Source organism: Zophobas morio, unplaced genomic scaffold, assembly GCF_036711695.1.
Source record: "Zophobas morio isolate AGI-343-1 ecotype UQ-CSIRO unplaced genomic scaffold, CSIRO_AGI_Zmor_V1 ptg000014l, whole genome shotgun sequence".
Taxonomy (NCBI): Eukaryota; Metazoa; Arthropoda; class Insecta; order Coleoptera; family Tenebrionidae; genus Zophobas; species Zophobas morio.
Genome location: NW_026972119.1, coordinates 19,832,566 through 19,846,655, shown reverse-complemented (window position 1 = coordinate 19,846,655; position 14,090 = coordinate 19,832,566). Strand labels below are relative to the sequence as shown.

At 33.2% G+C, this 14,090-nt stretch overlaps 2 protein-coding genes across 2 annotated transcripts; both read left to right on the top strand.

Annotated features, from left to right (window-relative positions):
• Window positions 1–1,278: 1,278 nt before the first annotated feature.
• Window positions 1,279–3,385, top strand: LOC135129035 (odorant receptor 45b-like). Its single transcript, XM_064056118.1, has 5 exons — window positions 1,279–1,382; window positions 1,442–1,541; window positions 1,599–1,703; window positions 1,882–2,037; window positions 3,276–3,385. Exons 1-5 carry the CDS (start codon window positions 1,306–1,308, stop codon window positions 3,324–3,326), a joined length of 489 nt encoding a protein of 162 aa, XP_063912188.1. The 5' UTR covers window positions 1,279–1,305; the 3' UTR covers window positions 3,327–3,385.
• A 5,083-nt stretch (window positions 3,386–8,468) lies between these two features.
• LOC135128867 (odorant receptor 94a-like) lies at window positions 8,469–11,460 on the top strand. The gene is made up of 6 exons (XM_064055944.1): window positions 8,469–8,760; window positions 8,806–9,040; window positions 9,101–9,200; window positions 9,246–9,350; window positions 9,498–9,668; window positions 11,401–11,460. Exons 1-6 carry the CDS (start codon window positions 8,469–8,471, stop codon window positions 11,458–11,460), a joined length of 963 nt encoding a protein of 320 aa, XP_063912014.1.
• Window positions 11,461–14,090: the final 2,630 nt, after the last annotated feature.

Below are 14,090 nucleotides of genomic sequence, written 5' to 3'. Positions count from 1 at the left end.
TTTATTTAATTTTACAGAAGTTAAAAAATAAAACCTCTAATTTGTTTGGTAGAGCTTTTCCACTTACTAAATATAATAATAGCTGAAATAGCTGAGTGTAAAATGTGATATTTTCGCAATATTATTCCGTTGTGATCGTATTTAAGCTTTGTCGCTTTTATTTTTTTATTTTGCTAATTTGATTATTGTAATTTTATTAACATTAATATACTTGAGCCAACATTTATAGATCTGCGGAAAATTTTCAAACCTCTTTTTTAAAACGTCAGCTGTTACTGTTCAAAGAAAGTTGATTACATATTTACATTAGAACTAAAGCTAAGCGTTAGTCAGTCGAGTAGCTTCATAAAATTATTATAAGAAATAATCATTTTGAAGTGAATACTGAACTGAAGCTTTCGTGTTATTCCACTCTTTGATCTAAAATTCATACAATTCCTATTAATTATAAGCGAAACAAAGAAAAATTTTATACTTTTCTCTCATATAAATCGAAGATGAGCCTTGCATTTGCATTCAGTGCATTGAACCGTTAAAAGTAACGCGATGGCAAACATAATTCAAGCAAGTTTCCGTTTAAATTTATTCATTTTGGAGACATTTTACATGTGTCCACCCAAAAAACAAACCCTTTCATACAAACTCCAAAGTTACATCGCCTACGTGTTAATTGTAGTGATAGTGCCTGTTATCAGTATTCTCCACCTTCTTCTGGCCGAAAACCTGGATATGGACCGAGTAAATTATAACAGTGCTTTTGTGGCTCAAGCCACGTGTTCCATTACGAAATTTTTACCCTTTATTCTGGACGGTCAGCGTATGAAAAATTGCATTTATTATATGGAAAATGTCGCGTTTGAGACATCCAGAAATTATCACACAACTATCGTAAACGAATGCGTCAAAGTCTGTAAAAGAATTAGTTCTGTGGTGTTTGTCGTCTCTGTTGGGGCTGCTGCCAGCTGGAGCACGAAACCATTTCTCTGGAAAAAGCGAGACTTTCCAGTTGATGTCTGGCTTCCCTTCGATGCGAAAGAAAACATCTTCATCTTCTCTTTCGTCTATTTAATTGTCGCTATAGGTATGAATTTTGATAATTATGTTGTATTTTGTCTATAAACATTATTTTACTTGCATCTTTTCGTTTTAGGTCCAGCTATTGCTGGTTTCCTAACTGTGGCCGTTGACCCTCTGATAGCAGGTCTCATCTATCATGCAGCGAGTCAAATGAAAATTTTAAAGGATAATTTACAAAACGTTTGCGATTATGCCGACGAACCAATTTTGGAAAAGCACGAAGGTTCGATGAAAAATCTTACGAAACAAGAAATTATTATCGAATTGGTGAAGAAGTGTATCTCTCATCATGACGAAATTCTAAAGTAGCGTAATTTTGTATCCAGGTAAAATTGTTTTATTTTTTGATGTTTTAAACTTTTAGGTTTGTTACGGAATTTGAAGACTGTTTTTCGGTGGTGCTCTTCAGTCAAATGGCAGGCACAATGTTCGTTATTTGTTTTTCTTGTCTGCAGCTAAGCAAAGTATACTGGTGCTAAAATTATGCCTATGTGTATTTTTTCTGATATTTATTATTTTAGCTTAATTCGGTAGATTCCAACTTTGGACAATTTGCAATGATCCTAATAGTAATACTGGCTCAAATATATTTCTACTGCTACTATGGTGCTACGCTTTCGGAACAAGTTGAGTACAGTGTAATTTTGTAACAAAGATTAAGTATTTGGCTTTTGATACAGATTTACCGTAAATGTTATTGATTTGTCAGCTCGCATCTGTAATTTTATTAGACATTTAATATCTTGAATAGAGAAAATCATTTTAAAAATTTTAACTCACTATATTCATATTTCACATTTTCAGAGCGGGTCACTAATAGACGCTATTTACATGGGTCCATGGTACACTTACGACGTGAGAACCCAAAGAACCCTTTTAACAATAATGGAACGTTCAAAAATACCTGTGACAATTACTGCTGGAAAACTAGTCGATTTATCTCTGCCTACTTTCACTACAGTAAGTACAGGGTGACTGCGAAATAAGTGCAAATATTTTAACCACGGCATCCCCCACCCTAGTAGAGCCGAAATATAGAAAAAAGAAATTAAAAATCGAATGGGGCAAAACCCCCATGAACCACCCTCGATACGAAGGCACTGAGCCACCTTGTAAACAGAGTTGGAAAAACGTTCGAATAAAAACGACCTAAACACTTTCAGTTTCAATTAAAAGTAAAACCGACTTTTTGCTGCTTATCATTCGTTCATTCATTTACTCATTCATCGTTAAAGGTCAGTGTGAAAGTTTTTTGGTAATTTTGATTCTGACGGATGTTTGGTCCTTGTCACAACGATTTTACGTTGTTTATTGGAACAGAAATAAGAGCAACTTAGAATGCTACTACCTTTTTACAAGAAATGTTGAAAATGTTGTCCTTGACTAGCAATACAGGCGTCAGAGCGTCGCAAGAGGTTTGTTGATAGGTAAAAAAACACCGGAGTAGCGGGTGTCACTTTCACTTGTTGAAGCTCTTCGATAATTTCTGGACACTGTTGATTTCCACAAACGAACTGTTTCATCCAACTGATACACATTTATCGAAAACCGTCTCTTGAAATCGTACTTGTTGACGACTACGTGGAGTTCCATCGGACAAAAAGTGAGTTACACAACGTGAACAATCAGTGGACTCCAAACCGTGCACTTTGTCAACATGGTATGGATGTGGCCGTATTCTTTTAATGTAGGATGCACTACAAGCTGTGAAAATCCAACTTCTTCTTTCTGTCCTATCACGGCCACGATCGTGAGTTTGAGGTTGAAGGTACCATGATCTCGGAGATGCTGTACCACTGATGCACCCATTACCATATCGACACAATCTGCATGGGAAAACTGCACCATAAACCGATTTCACCGACCGCTCGATGCTAACTGGCCCTTTTCGTGTTTTTCACGTTGCGATTAAAAAAGTGCCTGATAAAGTAACTTTTTTGGTTCTTTAACCGACTCGCTCTGTTCCATTCATTGTAGTAATTATGTAGGTCACAAAACAGTCCAGCGGCGCGTACAACAATTTACATTGAATTTCAAATAATTTTTTCTAGACACTGCTACTACTTAGGACCGTGAATTTTACCCAGTGACATAATCATATTGTGAGCTATTCCCCATTTTTTTTTTTGCATGTATTTCGCAGTCACCTTGTATATGCAATGTTAGATAATCCAATTTAAATTTTGTTTTTATTGCAGATTCTAAGGAGGTCGTATTCATTAATCGCTATCATGAAAAATTACCAATAGTCCCGGCTTACATTATTATAATATTTATATGCAAATTGTAATATCTTACATCAAAATAAATAAACCCATAATTTTCAATTTGTAGTTAGAACGTGAAAACGTGAGTGAATCGCCTTAATGAATACAATAATAAAAAAAAAATACTAACATGACAGAAGTTCATTTTACCCTAAGAAGATTTAGTGCGATTTTAGGTGATTGAATCCTTAGAGGTAGAGCAAAAATTCTACCATTTTACCACAGCTTTATTGTTTAAAGGATTTAATAATAAAATGAAGGTGTATTCAGAAACCATAGTTCTGAATTTTGTTATTGTGTCAAATTTACATAGCATTTACGGTGAAAATTTTGAGGTCACGTCATCAACTGGTTATATACCGTGTTGTGTTTTCTTATGTACCAAAGTGATGTAAGAAAATTATAACAATAACTGTTACTATAACATGAGTGTCAAAATTATAAGCTTGATTTCTTGGAGATTTTTTGGCAACTTTTCCAAAAACTCAGTTTCTCGTTACTCCCTGTTACGAAAATTTCGACATTTTTTTGTAAAGTTCAACACATTTTCTTGGAAAATTCTTACCACATTATGTGAATCGCTACATGAAAAACTAGCGTACAAAATTGGTCCAAAGTTATTTCGACAGAACTTCCCCCGCTTCTGAAGTACAGTCCAACAAATACTGCTTCTCTAAAAAATTATAAAATTTGATTTTGCGAAATTTTACTTTTTCGTGATAAACTCTATAAAGTAAAACCAATGTAGAAGGTAGTAGTCACAGTGTACTATATAAAGAAAAGAAGGTTTAACCTTCTAAAAAAATGACAGTTGGGAAGCCCGGGAAGATTTAATATTCTTAAAAAAAGACACTTGGAACACCCGAGAAGGTTCCGCTTTCTTTAAAAAAGGACATTTGGGACTCCCGAGAAGGTTTCAGATTCTTAAAAAAAATACGTTTGGGCCCCTTGAGAAGGTTCCACATATTTAAAAAAAGACATTTGGGACCCCCGAGAAGGTTTCACATTAGAAAAAAAAATTGACGCCCCCGAGAAGGTTTTACATTTTTAAGAAAGACAATTGGGTACCCGAGAAGGTTTTATATTTTTAAAAAAGGCAGTTGGGTCCCCCAATAAGATTTCACATTCTGAAAAAATACACTTGGGACCTCCCGGGAGGTTTAATATGTTTAAAAAGACATTTTAGCACCTAAGAAGATTTCACATTATAAAAAAAACATTTACCGCCCCCGACAAGGTTTAACATTTTTAAAACAGATAATTGAGAGCCCCGAAAAGGTTTCACATTGGTACAAGTACACGTTTGGCGCCTCCGAGAAGGTTTCACATTTTTAAAAAAGACAGTTGGGAACCCCGAGAAGGTTTCACATTTAAAAAAAAAAAACACTTAGGGCCTACCAGAAGAATTTACATTTTTTAAAAAGGCAGTTGGGACCTCGAAAAAATTCTACAATCTAAAAAAAAAACGTTTGGGGCTCCTGTTAAAGTTTTACAATTTAAAAAAAGACAATTGGGACCCCCGAGAAGGTTTCACATTTTTAAAAATAGACATTTGGATCCCCAGAGAAGATTTTATATTTTTAAAAAAGACAATTAGGACCACCGAGAAGGTTTCACATTAAAAAAAAGACATTTGGCAACCCCGAGAAGGTTTTACATTTTAGGAAAGACAGTTGAGACCCCGAGAAAATATCACATTCTAAAAAAAATATTTGGCGACTCCTAGAAAGTTTTACATTTTTAAAAAAGTCAGTTAGGAGCCCCGAGAAGGTTCCACAGTAAAAACAAACACATTTGGCGCCCCCGAGAGTTTCACATTTTTAAAAAGAAAGTTGGGAACCCCGGAAAAGCTTCACAATCTTAAAAAATACATTTTAGGCTCCCCAGAAGGTTTTACATTTTTAAAAAAGACAGTTGGACCCCGAGAAGACTTCACAATCTAAAAAAAAAAAAAACATTTGGGGCCTCTGTGAAAGTTGGGACCCCCGAGAAGGTTACACATTCTTAAAATTAGACATTTGCATCCCCAGAACAGATTTTATATTTTTAAAAACGACAATTTAAGACCCCCGAGAAGGTTTCACATTAAAAAAAAGACATTTGGCACCCCGAGAAGGTTTTACAGTTTAGAAAAAGACAGTTGGGACCCCCGAGAAGGTTTTACATTCTAAAAAAAATATTTCGCGCCTTCTAGAAAGTTTTACATTTTAAAAAAACAGGCTTCCCAGCGAAAATTTTACATTTTTTAAAAAAGACAGTTAGGAGCCCCGAGAATATTTCACATTAAGAAAAGGACATTTGGCGCCCCCGAGAAACCTTCACATTTTTAAAAAAGACAGTTGGGAATCTCAAGAAAGCTTCACATTCTTAAAAAATACATTTAGGGTCCTCCAGAAGGTTTTACATTTTTAAAAAAGACAGTTGAATCCCCGAGAAGATTTCATAATCTAAAACAAAAACATTTGGCGCGCCGACAAGGTTTTACATTTTTAAGAATTGGGGCCCCTGTGAAGGTTTTACATTTAAAAGACATTTGGTCCCCCCGTGGAGACTTTACATTTTTAAAAAAGACAGTTGGGAACCTCGAGAAGGTTTCACATTCTTAAAAAAAATACACTTAGGACCCCTATATATTGGGCCTTCTAGAAGCTTCTACATTTTATAAAAAAGACAATTGGCACCCTCGAGAATGTTTTACCTTCTTAAAAAATACATTTGGGTCCCTCGAGAAAGTTGTACATCTAAAAAAAAACAGTTGTAAACTCCGGGAAAGGTTTCTCATTAAAAAAAAAAGATATTTGGCGCCCTTGAAAAGGTTTCACATTCTTGATAAAGACATTTGATGCCCCCAAGAAGCTTTTACATTGTTAAATAAAGAGGGGCCTATTTATTATCACCTTTTCGAGAAAGGGGGACAATTTCATCAATAAAAAGTTTGTTATGACGTCATATAGATAATACACAATTTTACTTATTTATATTTTAAAAAAACAGGCTTTCCCGCGAAGCTTTTACATTTTTTAAAAGTGACAGTTAGGAGACCCGAGAAGATTTCACATTAAAAAAAGGACATTTGGCGGCCCCGAGAGACCTCCACATTTTTAAAAAAAGTCAGTTGGGAACCTCAAGAAAGTTTCACATTCTTAAAAAATACATTTAGGGTCCTCCAGAAGATTTTGCATTTTTAAAAAAGACAGTTCAACCCCCGAGAAGATTTCACAATCTAAAAACAAAACATTTGGCGCCCCCGACAAGGTTTTACATTTTTAAAAATGACAATTGGGACTCCAGAGAAGGTTTCACCTTTTTAGAATTGAGGCCCCTGTGAAGGTTTTACATTTAAAAGCCATTTGGACCCCCCGTGAAGACTTTATATTTTTAAAAAAGACTGTTGGGAACCCCGAGAATGTTTCACATTCTTAAAAAAAATACACTTAGGACTCCTATATTTTGTGCCTTCTAGAAGCTAGAAAACAGTTGTAAACTCCGGGAAAGGTTTCACATAAAAAAAAAGATATTTGGCGCCTTTGAGAAGGTTTCACATTCTTGATAAAGACATTTAATGCCCCCAAGAAGCTTCTACATTGTTAAATAAAGAGGGGCCTATTTATGACGTCATATAGATAATACACAGTGCGACAAAAAAAGAGAAAAAAAATGGAAAGCCCAAATTTAGAAACAAACTCCCGGTCCGTATTCCTGACTCATAACAACTACAGTTCGACCGGGATGACTTATGCTAATGGTAAAATCTTATTGTACCGTGCATTGTTTTTCCAAAAATTTGGATTTAGGGAAAAACTCAGAGCGGATTCCCACACCATACTTATAGGACTATATTGTTGTATAACAGTTGAATCAAGTAAACACAGAATTCTTTAAAATGACGTCATCAAATTGTTCGTGGAGATGATGAGCAAAATTTTGGTTAGCATTTAACCCTATTCATGATATTTCTAATGCACATACAAAATTTGACAACAATCAGTCCAGGGGTTTCGGAGTTTACCTGTCTAATAAAAATGGCTACAAACATCAGACAAACAGACAGACAGACGGAAAAGTCTGTCTGTCTGTTTGTCTAGTTTGGTAGTCTAGTTTATTTTTGTCAGAATGTCAATGTTTAGTATTAAAAAAAATAACTTTCCAATCGAGTATGTCAGAACTTTTTGTAGTTTTAGGCAACTTTTAAAAAAGTTAAAGTTTTCAATATTCCGTCCCCAGTTATGAGAATTTCGGCCTTTTTTCGACCACTTTCGAAATTTACCCAAGTTGATTTTTGGTAGATTTTCACCTCCAGGAAATATTACAATCTTTTGATAGGACCATTTGTTAATGAAGTAATTATTAAAACTGCTAAGTGTGTCAGTAAAGTAGAGCCTGTCAAATAGCGAACAAAGGTGCTTATTGGAAGCCCCCTAAAAAACTACTCACGACTATATTGGTGATGAAGCCTACCTGAATTTGGTCTACTTGTCCAAATCGATCGTCATAATATCAAGCAGGTTATTGCTAGCTTCCAGTAAATAGAAACCCAGTGTTCACTATTAGCCGGACTCTATTTTACTCTTCAAGCTTCTTCACCGATTTTATTCATAAAATTTTGTTTATTTTATGACGTCAGTCTTCATTATAAGGATTCCAACTAAATGCAGATGTGGAAAAGTGCACAACCCTCATAAAACTTTTATTAGAAATAATCATTTTGAAGCGAATATTGAACCGAAGCTTTCGTATTATTCTAGCCTTTGATCAAAAATGCATGCAACTCCTATTAATTATACGGAACACAATAAAAAACCAATAATGCTCCTCTTATATATAAATCCACTATGCGCCTTGCATTTTCATTCAGTGCAGTTAACAGTTAAGTGAACCGCGATGGAGAACATAATTAGAAAAAGTTTCGGTCTAAACTTATTCACACTGGAGACTTTTTGCTTGTGTCCGTCCAAAAAGCAAACTATCTTATATAAACTTGGAAGCTACACCACCTACGTATTAATTATAGTGCTAGTGCCTGTTATCAGTATTCTCCACCTTCTTCTTGCAGAAGATCTGGACTTGGATCGAGTAAATTACAACGCTGCGTTTCTAGCACAAACTACTTGTTTTATTACAAAAATGTTACCCTTTATTCTTGATGGTGAACGTATTAAAAAATGCATCTTTTACTTGGAAAATATTGTGCTCGAGACATCTAGAAACCACCATTCGAGAATCCTAAACGAATGCGTAAGAATTTGTCGAAGAAACAGCCTGGTGTTTTTTGTGAGTGCTGCTGGGACTGCAGCTATTTGGACCACGAAACCACTTTTCTGGAAAAGACGAGAATTTCCAGTCGATGTCTGGTTGCCTTTTGACGTGAAAGAAAACATCTTCGTATTTTCCTTTGCCTACTTAATTATCGGTATAGGTGGGTGCTTCAATAATTATTTATTTGTGTTAATATTTGTTTTAGGGCCATTTCTTGCTGGTCTGATAAATGCCAGCGTGGATCCTTTGATTGCAGGTCTCATCTATCATGCAACAAGTCAAATGAAAATTTTGAAAGATAATTTACAAAACGTTTCCGATTATGCCGAGGAAGAAATTTTAGAAATGGGCAAACTAAATCGGACAAAAAATGTAACAAAACAAGGACTTGTTACTGAGACCCTGAAAAAGTGCATCGTTCATCACGATGAAATTCTAAAGTAGCCACATTCTGTACGCAAGTAAAACAATTGATTTGACTTTGTGGTTAAAATTTTCAGGTTTGTTAAGGAATTCGAAGATTGCTTTTCATTGGTGGTGTTCAGTGAATTGGCGGCCGCAATTTTCGTAATTTGTTTTTCTTGTCTGCAGCTGAGCAAAGTATTATTATGTAACAATTATATTTTTAAATGCATAATCTTTTAGCTTGACTCCATAGATTCGTACTTTGGGCAATTTGTGATGTATCTAAATGTTGTTCTAGTTGAAGTATATTTCTACTGCTACTACGGTTCTCGTCTTTCGGTAGAAGTGAGTACATGGATTTTCATAACACACAAAATTAGCCCTTTCCTTAAACAATTTAAAATTAATTATTTTGAGACTACGTATTGTTTTACAAACATGTGATGCTTTGGACGAGTTAAGCTACTACCGTGTTTATTTTACCATTTTCAGAGCGATTCGTTAAGAGATGCTATTTATATGGGTCCATGGTACACCTGCGATATTAGAACTCAGAGAACCTTGTTAATAATAATGGAACGTGCAAAAATTCCTGTCATAGTTACCGCTGGAAAACTTGTGGATTTGTCTCTGGTTACTTTTACCACGGTAAGTAAATTCGATGTTAGATGGTTTAGATTTTGAAACTAAACTCTTCAATTACAGATTTTACAACGCTCTTATTCGCTGATAGCCGTTATGAAAAACTACCAGTAGTGGAAGACTGTGCAATATATTTATTTGTGAATCACTTATGCTAAAATAAATGCACTAATTTTAAAATTCTTTATTTAGAGGGCAAGTTTAAAAACTGTTTCTGAATTTAACAGAAGGGATGAGTCCAAAGCGTAGCGTTTGCTCTTGAGAGTAAGATTCTGATTTATTTCACTTATACACCATTTGTTTTAATTAATATATATATATTACTACTTTTGTTTAAGATCTTAACAAGCTGTTCAATGTAATTTAAATAAAATTACAAACATTTTTTATAAATAAAGTTTTTCACTGTTTGCTGTTTTTTTGGCAAAAATATTTTAATTGTGGATTTTAAAAATCTACAGCAAAATTGGTTATCCCTACTATGGGTACTGAGGTACTATTTTCCACTTGCAACAACCCTCTCCAGCTTCTAAAAATACAATCAAATAATAAAACAAATATTTGAATACAAGAGACAACTTTAGTTGAAATTCCCTCTGCTATTGTTGAAATTAACCGATGAACTTCAGTTTCAAGGATTTACATGATGTTAAATTATGGATTAATTCAAATTAATCATGAAATCGAAAATGTGTTGGAGCGATGCTATTACCAGTGCTAAAGGACATTTTATCCCGTTTGTTATCTGCTTTAAAAAAATTTTTTGTATAATTTTTCAAAAAAACGGGTTTTGTTGGACTATACTTCAAGAGTGAGGGAAGTTCTGTCGAAGTAACCTTTGACCAATTTTTATAAATGGTTTACAGTGATGATGACAAATTATAAGCCGAAACATGTGCCTGATTATAATGAACCCGTTCAAATGACATCATAGCATTCTTGTACTTAATAAAAAAGTTAACATGAACTGCGAATTTACAAAAAATGGATCCAAAATTACACGTATTGATGAATTAAGCAAAGGTTCACACCATTTTAGATTAGAAGATCACCTATAAACTGATGTTGCCCAAATTTTGTTCGCTGAGGACTGTGGCATCGAAAGCGACTCATTGTTTCAAACAATTGCTCTTTTGGTTTAAACAACTGACCTTTTTGGAATCACAATTACAATTTTTGGAAAGTTGAATAAGAACCATACGCGCTGCAACAAAAATGATCTTAATATGCTTCAAACATTAAGTAAAATTAATAAAAAAAATATACGTTAAATGAAACAAAGAGCAAAACATTGGTATGATTTTAAAAACGAAACATTACAAATTACGAGAAAAAAATTTTCGATTTTATGTATTTCACAAGATACACTGCCAAGTTTAAAGTTAATATCAAAGGTGACATTCTGCTTCTCATTTTGTTGTTATATTTTTAGCGCGAAATTTGAATTTCAAATTCCGGACTCTACAATAAAATTATTATTTCTGTCTACAAATGCTTTATAAAGGCCTTATTACACGACTCATTCGGCATTGTTTGAGTTGAGTAATAAACCCTATTATTCCACTAGTGGCGTAATAGAAATATTACACCACTAGTGGTGTAATGAAGGTGAACAGTTTATATAATTATTACTTCCCAAGCGTAAGCTAAGAAAGTATAGTAATCGAGTCCATCCTGACGAATGGCCACATTTGGAGTTTTAACTCCTTTCTTTTCGTATTGTAAAACACTTATACGACGCGCACCGGAACAGGATGTCGAGTTCGAGTTCGACTTCGACACCGACACCGACACCGACACCGGTCTGAACTGAGTCTGAACATAGGCATGTAACGCCGCGCTGATCTACAGACCAGAACGCACTCAGGCCAATGTCGACTCTAAGCGTTCGGAAACGATTTGATTTATAAGCCATGATCCGTGATCTGATACACATCCTAACCGGTTTCGACCATAATTTATTGCTATTTCAACTTTCGGTTTTTCGAAATTTTTGTTTGGGGAGTCTTCAGTTTACTCCTATTTATTATTCAATTTTTGAATTTTACAATTTCTCAATTTTTTAAATTCTTGGTTTTCAGTTTGTCTCTTCAATTTTACGATTTTTATATATTTCAATTTTTCAATTTTTGACTTTTATAAACTCTTTATTTGTCGATTTTTCAATTAATCGATTTTTCGGGTTTTTGGTTTTTCAATTTTTCAATTTTTTCAAGTTTCGATTTTTCAACTTCATTTTTTTGATTTTTCGATTTTTCAATTTTTCAGTTTTTGGACATTTCAGTTTTTGGATTTTTCAGTTTACTTGTTATTCAATTTTTCGATCTTACGATTTTGCAGGTTTTTGTTTTTTCAATTTTTCAATTTTTTTAAGGTTTCGATATTTCGACTTCACTTTTTTGGTTCTCAATTTTTCGATTCTTTAGATTCTCACTTTTGGGATTTTTCAGTTTTTCGATTCGTCAGGTTTTCTTTCATTTTTCAGTTTTTCGATATTTCAGTTTTGGGATTTTTCAATATTTCTGTTCTTCGACTTTTCCAATTTTGACTTCTGGATTTTTCGATGTGTCGACTTTTTACTTTTTCGATTTTTAAATTTTAGATTTCTCAATTTTTTAGTATTTTAATTTTTCAATATTTAAAATATTAGATTTTTCGATTTCTCGATTTTTCATTTCATCTCTTCCATATTTCAATTTTTCAAATGTTTCGATTTTTTAATTTTTTGATTTTTCGACTTCCCGGTTTTAGATTTTCTGTTTTTCAATTGTCATTTTGTCAAATTTTCGATTTTTTAATTTTTCAAATTTGACTTTTATAAACTCTCAATTTTTCGATTTTTCAATTAATCGATTTTTTAAGGTTTCTATTTTTCGACTTAGTTTTTTGATTTTTCGATTTCTCAGTTTTTAGATACATATTTCAGTTTTAGGATTTTTCAATATTTCAATTCTTCGGCTTTTCTATGTTTGACTTCTGGATTTTTCGATGTGTCTACCATTTTACTTTTTTGATTTTTCAATTTTTGGATTTTTAATATTTTAATTTTATTTTTTTGATATTTTAATTTTTCAATATTTCTTAATCTTTCGATTTTTCGACTTCCTGGTTTTAGATGTTCTGTTTTTCACTTTTTCGATTTGTTAATTTTTCATTCCCCATTTATCGAGATTTGATTGTGCAGGTTTTCGATTTATAAGTTTTTCAATTTTTTATTTTGGCTATTTCGGTTTCGCAGTTTTTCCAGTTTAACAATTTTTCGTATTTTGATTTTTCTGCTTTTCCATTTTTTCAACATTCAACTTTTTGTCGATTTCTCTAATTTTCGGTTTTTCGACTTCATCACTTTTCAATTTATCGTTCTTTTGATCTTTCAATCTCTTAATTTTTCAATTTTTCGAATTTTTAAGTTTTTTGATTTCTCAATTTATAAATTGTTCAATTTTTAACTTTTCGACTCCACGATTTCTTCATTTTTTGATTTTTCGATTTCTCGGTTTTTCGATGTTTCGCTTTTTCAGTTATCCGATTTTTTAAATTTGGGAGTTTCGATTTCTCGATTTTTCGTTATTCGGTTTTTAAATTTTAGATATTAGAATTTTACATTTTTTCGATTTTCTGATGTTTCATTTTCGATTTTCATTTCTTCGATCTTTCGAGTTTTCAATGTTTCGATTTTACGATTTTTAAGGTTTCAATTTTTCGATTATTATATTTCTCAATTTTTCGAATTTTCGATTATTTTAATTTTTCTTTTTTTTTCTCACTGTTAATATCATACAATGTATCGAGAACAACCACAAAAATTGTCACAAAACACCTTTAAAAATTCATACAAAATAGAACACAGTGTTTCCAAAACATTTTTCCGAAAAAAAATTCATTGGGTTATTACGATTACAACAATATTCTTAATTTAAGACGTTTTGCTAGTATAAAACACAAATAAAGAATTAATTCTTAGTTAACCAAAATATGTAAAATCATCTAAATATGTACCAAAAATGTTCACTTAGTCGTTATACAAACAACTATTTCCCTCAGAAATTATAGTCCAAACCAACCAAATCGCTTCTGAACGCTTAGAGTCGACATTGGCCTGAACGCGCTCTGGTCTGTAGATCAAACAAGTTCTCGGGCGACGAGTTGTAGTGAAACATGTTTTAGACTATTTAAATTTCGCGCTTGCCTTTGGCGGTTGAGGACTCCAATGTCAATAAGGGTGGTTTTGCAAAATCAGCCTGTATGTCGCTTCCATATTATCTATGTTTATGACGTCATAACAAATTTTTTATTAATGAAATTACTCCACTTTCTTGAAAAGGTGAGAATATGCGCACTGTCATTTTTAAAAATGTAAAACTTTGTCGGGGGCGCCAAATGTTTTTTTTTAGATTGTAAAATGTGTATTTTTTAAGAATGTGAACCCTTCTCGGGGTTCCC

Bases quoted from the DNA above. Each gene is read 5' to 3' on its own strand.
- LOC135128867 (XM_064055944.1), top strand. From the start codon at position 8,469: ATGTTACCCTTTATTCTTGATGGTGAACGTATTAAAAAATGCATCTTT. The intron at 9,041-9,100 runs GTAGCCACATTC...TAAAATTTTCAG, and splicing joins CATCACGATGAAATTCTAAA to GTTTGTTAAGGAATTCGAAG. The intron at 9,351-9,497 runs GTGAGTACATGG...TACCATTTTCAG, and splicing joins GTTCTCGTCTTTCGGTAGAA to AGCGATTCGTTAAGAGATGC.
- LOC135129035 (XM_064056118.1), top strand. From the start codon at position 1,306: ATGAAAAATCTTACGAAACAAGAAATTATTATCGAATTGGTGAAGAAG. The intron at 1,542-1,598 runs GTATACTGGTGC...TTATTATTTTAG, and splicing joins CTTGTCTGCAGCTAAGCAAA to CTTAATTCGGTAGATTCCAA. The intron at 2,038-3,275 runs GTAAGTACAGGG...TTTTTATTGCAG, and splicing joins CTCTGCCTACTTTCACTACA to ATTCTAAGGAGGTCGTATTC.